This window comes from Euphorbia lathyris, chromosome 1 (genome assembly GCF_963576675.1).
Source record: "Euphorbia lathyris chromosome 1, ddEupLath1.1, whole genome shotgun sequence".
Lineage (NCBI taxonomy): Eukaryota > Viridiplantae > Streptophyta > Magnoliopsida > Malpighiales > Euphorbiaceae > Euphorbia > Euphorbia lathyris.
This window is the reverse complement of record NC_088910.1, coordinates 52,949,844-52,958,980: the sequence shown is the minus strand read 5'-3', so window position 1 is coordinate 52,958,980 and position 9,137 is coordinate 52,949,844. Positions and strand designations below refer to the sequence as shown.

Here is a 9,137-nt window from a genome sequence, read left to right as displayed (position 1 = left end):
GGTTCTTTATTGCCACTAGCCGTATATATCCTTTGAAATTATTCATCACGATTAATTCCAACATATATATAACGGAATACCGTCGCGAGCTGTTACTAGCAGAACCTATGATATTCCCCCAAAGCAATTAAGAAGTCAGGTTGATAACTGACGTTAACCTTTCTATATTAAGTACAGTATAATACGATCCTTCATCAACTATATCCTATCGGTCAATTCCTTATAACCATGGAACGTGTCAAGGTTACATATAACGAAGAGTCTGGTTTTACTTGTACAGGTTGAATTCACTCTGAAAGATAAGTTAAGTGAAATGTTCATTTCTACTCTTAACTCTATCACCTTGCAAGGATTTTAGTCAATTCACCACAAGCGGCCATTTGGATATATCTCCCACTTATCGGGAGTGACGAATGCTCAATCTGACATTAACTATTCTGCAATTACTTTGTGTGATACCCAACCCTGCTCTCACACACCCCAGGCTCTCACATGTTGGATCGTGCTCGCACAGAATCAAAGTATCAGACTCCATAATCCAGAATCACTAATTAACGAATGTTTGAGTCTGAGGATTAGTTATACCTACTAATACCAATGAGATGAACAGTTGACACTTTTAGATAAATTAATCCATGCTGTTATGTCAAGTCGGGTCCCAATCCTAATGAACTCCTTCACCGGATCCATGTAACTGTCTAGATATCTAAATATTTAAAGCTTGTGAGATCAGCTTTCTGTCTCGATAGAAAACACTGTTACACGCAAGTCTCAACAGTAATATGCCAACCCCTATAACATATTACTTGACTTGGGTTGATTTTAAGTATATTGGTCTATTATAAAGTATAGTCTCACTTCATGCTTGTATGAACACTTTATAACTACTTAAATAAACTTAGGATTACTTTCTTTATGAAAGATTTGTGCCTTTATATATAGTTACATTTTAATGCTATATATCTGATTAAACAAATGACTAAATAAACAATTTATTCATTAATATTTATATCCTAAATCAATTGTCTTTAGGTCACTAAATTCCAACATCCTATTCAGCAATGCCACGACTCTACGGTCTAAATGGAAGTAGGCGTAGAGACAAGATCAGATCCACACTTACACCTCCATCTCTCCCTTAGCTCGCTGGTCCCCTCCACAAACGGACTCCATCAAAGTAAATGTGGATGCTGCACTGCTTAGGAATGGGAACCTGTTGGGCGTCGACATGGTGGCAAGAGGAGGCCTGGGCAATTTTATAGCAGCGTATAACGATGCAGTAAGGGGGCCACGGGATCCACTCCTTGCAGAGGCAAATGCATGTCATGTCGCGTTACAATGGATTAAAGAGTAGGGATGGTCAGAGGTGCAGATTGAGTCGGACTCGCAGCTGCTTGTCTCGGCTATCATTAATAGTTCCTGTCCCTCTTCTCTCTTTGGTTTAATTGTTGGAGATTGTAAGTCGTTAATAAACGACATTGGAACCTGTAGAATCAGTTTCATTCGTAGGTCAGCGAATAATGTTGCTCATGTCCTAGCTAGAGCGGTTAATTCTGAGTCTGATCAAGGGGCCTGGTTTTGTCACCCTCCCCCGTTTTTATGTAACGCTATTGATGCGAATATTCATTAATCAAATCCCTTTGCATTTCAAAAAAAAAAAAAAAGAGTAAGACATCACATATTGCTTAGAAATCACTTTGTGGTAATATTTAGGGTTAAGGTGTAAAAATACCCCTAACGTTTTGGGCCAGGAGCAATTTTACACCTAACGTCTAAAATGGTGCAATTTTATCCCTATTGTTGGAAGCCAAGAGCAGTTTTACCTCTAACGTTGATAAATTGGGTCAATTTGAGAAATAATTCATCAAACTGTCTTCTCGGTCATGAATCTTGTCATCTACACTTCACACATGCGTTATTTTATCAGTAACAAATCACGAACATATGTTGGAATGTGAAAAAAAATAAGAAAAAAATATTAAAAATATACTGTCTTTTGTACGAATTAGACAAAAAAAATTCAAAAAATTCACCGAATTTATAAATATTAATCTCCAATTTAATTATTAAATTACAAAAAACATTATATACTTTTTTAGAACAAATTGATATACAATTGGTGCAAAATAAAGAAAAATGACTGTTGTATTTTATAATAGTGTCTAAAATTGATCCAATTTATCAACGTTAGGGGTAAAATTGCTCTTGGCTACAAACATTAGGGGTAAAATTGCACCATTTTAAACGTTAGGGGTAAAATTACTCATGACCCAAAACGTTAAGGGTATTTTTACACCTTAACCCTAATATTTATAAAGAAGGTCCTCACACACTTGGATGTGCCCCAATGGGTATCCCACTTTTGTAAAAAGGTAAGGATCTATTTAATGCTTAGCCACCACGCGCGCGCGCTGTCGTCGCCGTCCGTCTGATCTAGGCCCGGTTGGGCTGGATTGGTGTGGTGTAAACTATAATTTTTATTGAAAAAATAATAATAATATTTATTATTATTATTTTATTTATTTCGGAATTAATTTTTTAATTAATTAAAAATCTTATTTCTTCAACGTCTCTTTTGGTTTGGTCTTTCCGAACTAGTTTTCCAGTTCCTAACTTCAGTGATTTCACTCCTTCTTTCTTCTACACTAAATCATAGCACACCAACTCTAATTTTACTCTATAAATACCACATCAGTTTTCGTTTTTTAAGATAGAGCAAGAAAACACTTTTCATCCTGAATCAAATTTGAACTGAGCGAACTCGCATTACGAGTGAGCTGTTTTATTCTGGAAGCGACCGGAAATTGATTTGTTTGTAATTTCTGGTAGTCTTGCAAACGTCTTAAAGAAAGTGACTTAGTCCGCGACTCTGCACATTATTCTATTCGGTAACTTGTTGCTTTTCGAGTTTTTGTGCTAACAATCAACTACAACCGAGGAGCAAAATGTCATTGAAGGAGGATGAACTTATTTTTGACACGCAATGTTAACAAAACATTTCTATTTTATTGTTAAGTAGAGAAGTAGTCAATGGTATGCATATGCTCTAGTAGCTATGAAGCACAGGCTCTTCCCCGGGGTCGCCGTGGCCGCGTCGGACTCGTCGGACTCGGGGACTCGTCGGGACATGGCGGGACTTGGTGGTGACACGGCGATGACATGGGATACGGATGGGACTCGGCAGTGATACGGTAGGGACTCGGTAGGGACTCAGCGGTGACTCGGCTAATGGTGAAAATATGTAAAAGTTTAGGGTTTTTTTAAATCTTTTAAAACCTATGGTTCAATTACAAAATTGGACAAAAAAAAAAACCTAAACTCCATCTAATTCTCACATGTTTATCGCGATTATAAACGCTTAGGGCTTCTTTCTCTTCCTTTTTCGATTTGTTTTGCGATTTACGACTCTCCAGTGATTTCATCTCCTGCGATTCTCCTACGACTTCATCTTCTTTCTTGTCGTTGTCTTGTCTGATTTCATCCGTACCAAAATCACTGCGATTTCATCCTTGCTATTAGAGAATGACTTATTTGTGATTTAACAAGTTTTTTTTATATATTTTATATCTAATATATATATAATTAATTATATAGAATTTGTCGTGTCCTGTCGCACTAGTGTATCATATTTTCTAAAAATACCGTTTGACATGTCCGCACCAGTGTCCGCACCCGAGTCAGTGCTTCGGAGTCTACTAGTGTAGGGGACAGTACACGTGAATTAGGAAGAGTTTGTAATGGGAAGAATACAAAACATGCAAGCTGTATTTACAACAATATTTTATTCCCTTAAAGCATTATATGGTTCCGTAAAAAATGTTGGTGCAATTGTGAGTTAGTATGGGTAAAAAAGGTCATGTTGTAGTTACACCATATCCAGCACAAGGTCATCTTGGTCCTCTAATGAAGCTAGCATACAAGATAGCTCAACATGGAATCAAGGTTACTTTTGTGAATGCAGATTACATCCATGATCAGATCTTGTCTTGTATGCCTCACAATTTCGAGGAGCACAAAATCCCAATAAGGCTAGTTCCAGTTTCCACGAAATACGACAGAAAAGATGGTTTAGAATTGATAAAAAGTGTATTGAGCAACATGCCTTGCAATTTGCTGAAATTGATTGAAAAACTGAATGAGGAAAACAAAGATGAGAAAGTAAGTTGTGTTGTTACCGATCCAACAGCTTGGTGGGGAATTGAAGTAGCCAAGACATTGGGGATTAAGGGAGCTACTCTTGTGCCTTTTGGAGTCGGAAACTTTTGCTTAGATCTGCATTCTCCTAAGCTTATTGACTCTGGATTCATAGATCACAATGGTATCAAATTTCTTCTATCCTTTTCTAATGCTTTCTTTCTTTCTTGATCGATCGATCGATCTAATAATGGAGTGTTGTGTGCTTTGCAGGAGTTCCATTGAAGGATGAGTTAATCTATCTGTCAAAAGAAACACTTCCCTGGAACACAAAAGAGCTCACATGGAGCATGCCAAACGCACCTGAAATCCAGAAATTCGTTTTCAGAAATTTCACTCTCAAGAACACACAAACTCTCAACAACTCCGATTGGATACTCGTAAATTCATTTTACGAACTTGAACAATCATCCTACAATTTAATTCCAAAAGCCTTACCCGTCGGTCCATTAATTACAACAACTATTAATTCCGATCCATTTCCTGGAAATATCTGGAACGAGGACTCAACTTGCTTAAACTGGCTTCATCAGCAACCAAAAAACTCAGTAATCTATGCTGCATTCGGCAGCACAACAATCTGCAATCAGCAGCAGTTTCATGAACTAGCATATGCTCTTGAGCTCATGGGACAGCCATTTCTATGGGTTGTTAGATCAAATTTTACACAAGATGGAAAGAGTGTAGAGTTTCCTCAAGGATTCAAAGAAAGAGTGGGAAAGATTGGGAAGATAGTAGAATGGGCTCCTCAAGAGAAAGTGTTGGCTCATTCTTCAATTTCATGTTTCTTTTCTCATTGTGGATGGAATTCAACAATTGAAGGTGTAAGTAACGGAGTGCCTTTTTTATGCTGGCCTTATTATACAGATCAAATGCGTAATGGTAGAATTATATCTGAATTTTGGAAGGTTGGTGTAAGAGTATTTCCAGATGAATTTGGGATTGTGACAAGGTATGAAATTAAATCTAAGATGGAGAATCTTCTTTGTCGACCAGATATAAAAGCTAATGCTGTAAAACTCATGGCAATGGCTACAAAGAGTATTAGTGAAGGTGGTTCTTCTTCAGAGAATTTCATGAGCTTTATTCAAGACATAAAACATTAGTGAAATAGCGTATTATAGTTCTGAATGATAGAATTGACGTCTCAATATTTGTGAAATGATACTAAATTAATTTCAAGTTCCATATAGTCTTGTTTCAGTTTTATTTTTTTTTATCTTTCTTGTTTTATCATTGTAACTAGTACGGACTCAATTATAAACTAGAAAAATATTGATTGTTTTGTTTACAAAAATTTCATGAAAGAAGAACTACACTTTTAACAATTTTTATATTGTGTTGATAAGTTAGGGAAAAATGTTATGTATAAAAGATTTGGATTACATCAAGAAGATTCCACTAATGAGTCACTTTTGAATCCTACAAGATAGATACAAAGGACTTGGATGACTCTCCCACGCTCAAATCAGTTCTGATTTAAAAGCACGATAACAAGAGTAGAGGAAGTATAAGAAGTAAAGAGAGTGATAGAATTAATAATGAAGTAAGTTATGGAAAAGGGAATGTGAATAATTAAATAGAAATTAGGATTTCTAGTTTGAATATGACTAAACTGACTTTAATCTACTTAGGAAATAATACTATTTGAGGCAAGACTCCATAAAAATTAGGAGAAAAACGCATCTGCTCATAAGCTTCATAAATAGAATTGGATCATGACATCATGTTTAGGAAGGAGTCACGTCTTCTGAGGGCGGATCTAAAGTGTCCGGTGAACATGAGGAGGATTCAATTGGTATCTGCTCAGAGCGCATCTTATGTGCTTAGTTCCAAATTTAGAAATTCTTCACTTATGTTACCAGAAAACCCCTCTTACAAGCTTAGTCTAGTCTTTTAAGGCTAGAAGAACTATTTTCATTTTCTAAAGAATGTGCCTTCTCTAAGAATTTTCTGCATCATCTGAGGTTGTGCCACGTGTAAAGTTTAGTTTGTAGGGAGAGTGAGCCGATTATTACACTATATCGAGTATGATCTTTTTTAATGTGAAATCACTGTTAATGCCATTCATATTTTTCCGCACTATATTTAGGGTTCAAAGCATGCGAACCATTGATCTATTGTGTATTTAAAGTGGAAATTCTTCAGAGGAGCATTGCTTTAATTTTGTTACCGTTTGTCTTTCTTATCTCAATTTCCTCTCTTTCAAGCACTCAAGCTTATCGTCTGCAAGAAGCAACATCTAATAAGTGCCTTTCCCGATGGACATCCCTTCTGGGATGGGGATCTACCATGCCAAGTGTCGCATAAATAGTGCGCTGACCGAGTCAAACAATAGGGGTCGATCGATGACTACATTATATGGTAGTCCCAAGTCTATGACCATGAATTCCGCTTCTAATATCCATGTGACTTTGGAGTCCCTAATTTCAATTTTCAAGATCACGCTGGCAAAAAAGGGGACCGAGTGTCCGCTGATTCGTGTGAGGGGAGCCTTTATAGGAGTTAACTTGAGGGCCTTAAGGCGTAATTCCTTATAGGCTTTTTTGTGATGATATTGGCCGAAATTTCTGTGTCTAGTAGTGCCCTACGAATCTTGAAGTTTTAATACGGGTCTCGATACCCTGTATATCGTTGTGTGCCTTTGCAAGTGTATTTCATGCCCTAGCGAATGAGAAGTTTATCGGTTTGACCGTCCATATTATCTTGGGGGACCTTCCTCTTTTGGACGGGCGCCTTGAGGTAGGGCCATTTGAGATGACATTGATGACACCCTAGGGGGCCCCTACTCTTGCGGATTTCCCCAAACGCCGAACCTCCCCAAACCTTTTATAGGAAATGATCGAGTTTTCCCTAGGTTGCCAGCTTTTCAAGTGCGAAAGTGAGTTATTTGTAGTCTTTCGTGTCGTTTTCTTCAGTGCCGTGGAAGTTGTAGTATGGTCCATTTCCATGCGGGGATGATTTCTTCATCTTGGGAGGATAAGTGATGCATACCTTGTTTTTCTCCACCCAGTAAAGGACATCCTCTCGCAAAGCATTTAGGTAGATTAATGACCTCTCTTGGTGCTCTCGTGGTTTCTTCCTCTCTTGGTCCTTTTCGTTCCTCACCAGCCTACTTGGGACAACCTTTTTCACTTACCAAAGGGTTCAGTTTATGGGCTTCCCACCTGCAGAAATCTGTGGCCTGGGTCATCAGATCCTTGAAGGTCAATGTTCAGTTAGTGGTTAACTCCTGTGATAATTCTTTGCTAAGACAATTGGCTGCCATATGACGACCACCCCTTCAATGTTCAGCATCTTGACCTGAATGTCTCCTACTAGAATTTTTCCACGTAGTGTTTGAGAGTTTCTTTTTCATGATGGACCACGTAGTTGAGGTCTTGCATGGACTTGCTCTCCGAGATGGATGTGACGAAGTGGTCCATAAAGAGCTTAGACATCTGCTTAAAGCTAGTGATGGTCTCAGCCCCTAAGGACTCATACAGTAGGAAGTAGCATCTTTCAGGGTGGTCGGGAATAGGTGGCACATTACAACATCAGTTGCTGTGGTAATATCCATGGCATGCCAAAAGTTTTTAACATGAGCAGTGGGGTTTGTTGTCCCGTCGTACTCATTCAGGAATTGCTATTTAAACCCTCAGGGTATTGGTTCGCTCATGATTAACTTGCATAAGGATATTTCTATTTCTGTGATGTCAAGATGTTCGACATCGATCCCCGCCTCGACAATTATGCTCCTAAGCTCGTCGAGCTTTTTTCGCACTCATCTTTGATCAAGAGCTCCCTTTCTTTTTGTGCTAAATGCCCCTGGGCTCGGGGCGTGGATGCTTTTTTCCTAACTGATCGATCGTGATTCTGCTGACCGGTGATGGGTCCCTGAGGGTTAGAGTCTGGTGTCCTCCTACTTGAGGAGGGTCGTCTTCCTTCTCTTTCTTGGACCGATCTCACGGGATATTGATCCGTATCTCTCATGTTACGCGAGGGGGATTCCGAGTTCGATGGCATCGCACTGAGAAAATACCTTTCCCATTTGATTGGGTGCCAAACTCCCTCCATTGGCTCTTCGGGGAGCCATCTTACTAGTGGTAGCAGCTTCAGACATTGTGTTGTCCGCTTGAGCAGTTAGTTGTTGGTCCCGTGTAACGTGACAAAGTTAGTTCCAAGGGGGGGGGGTTAGGAACTATTTAAAATTTTCACGTACGGCTGACTTAGATTTTTTTATCAAAGACTTTTACTAAGTCTTTTAGCATAGCAATACTGAGTAATGTTAGAGGCAAGCTTAGTCAACTGCTGACTAAGACTACTTCTATCGTGAGTCAGGAGATAGCACTTAAGTCTATTCCTGAACTCAGCTTTCAGATCACTCAACTCAGCGTATGTTCTTTTTAGCGTTTTACTAGACAGTACACAACAAGCAATATATAAAGGAGTAAAGGGTTAGAAATATGTTACTCAGCAGACTTATCTTGGTTCGGCCTCCTTGCCTACGTCCAGTCCTAGAAATCCTTTCGAGATTTTTGAATCCTCTACTGAGCTCTTTAAAGGTAGAGCACAAACCGTTTACAATAGCTACTGAGTATACAAGAGTACCTTCCTCTATTCTTCTACTCAATACTATAACTACTGCTGAGTGATATAACCAAGCAACTCAGCTTCTCCTTTCTAATCTCTAGAAATGATAAAGTGTTTGTTCTAACAAAAATGAAAAACACTTTAGATGATTGAATCACTCTAGACTTTTACACAAAAATAGGAATTGGTGTAAGAATTTGCTTTGCTTTTCAAGATAGAACTTCGAGTTGGTATTTGGTCAGCGTTTCGACTTGATGAAGATCTGCATCGAATGAAGTATTTGAGAGGCCTATTTATAGTGACATTTGAGGCTCTAGACATTTCAAATTTCGAAATAACTGTTAGAGGGAAACGGCTTCCTGTCGCTTTCA

General features: G+C 38.5%; 1 protein-coding gene across 1 annotated transcript; it reads left to right on the top strand.

Annotated features, from left to right (window-relative positions):
• Window positions 1–3,833: 3,833 nt before the first annotated feature.
• Window positions 3,834–5,459, top strand: LOC136202555 (UDP-glycosyltransferase 83A1-like). The gene is made up of 2 exons (XM_065993290.1): window positions 3,834–4,318; window positions 4,408–5,459. The coding sequence occupies exons 1-2, from the start codon at window positions 3,841–3,843 to the stop codon at window positions 5,298–5,300; spliced, it is 1,371 nt and encodes a 456-aa protein (XP_065849362.1). The 5' UTR covers window positions 3,834–3,840; the 3' UTR covers window positions 5,301–5,459.
• The last annotated feature ends 3,678 nt before the right edge of the window (window positions 5,460–9,137 follow it).

What these genes read in the sequence shown, in the direction of transcription:
- LOC136202555 (XM_065993290.1), top strand. Translation starts at nt 3,841, where the DNA reads ATGGGTAAAAAAGGTCATGTTGTAGTTACACCATATCCAGCACAAGGT. An exon ending in TGGATTCATAGATCACAATG is followed by an intron (nt 4,319 to 4,407) that starts GTATCAAATTTC and finishes TGTGCTTTGCAG; the next exon opens with GAGTTCCATTGAAGGATGAG.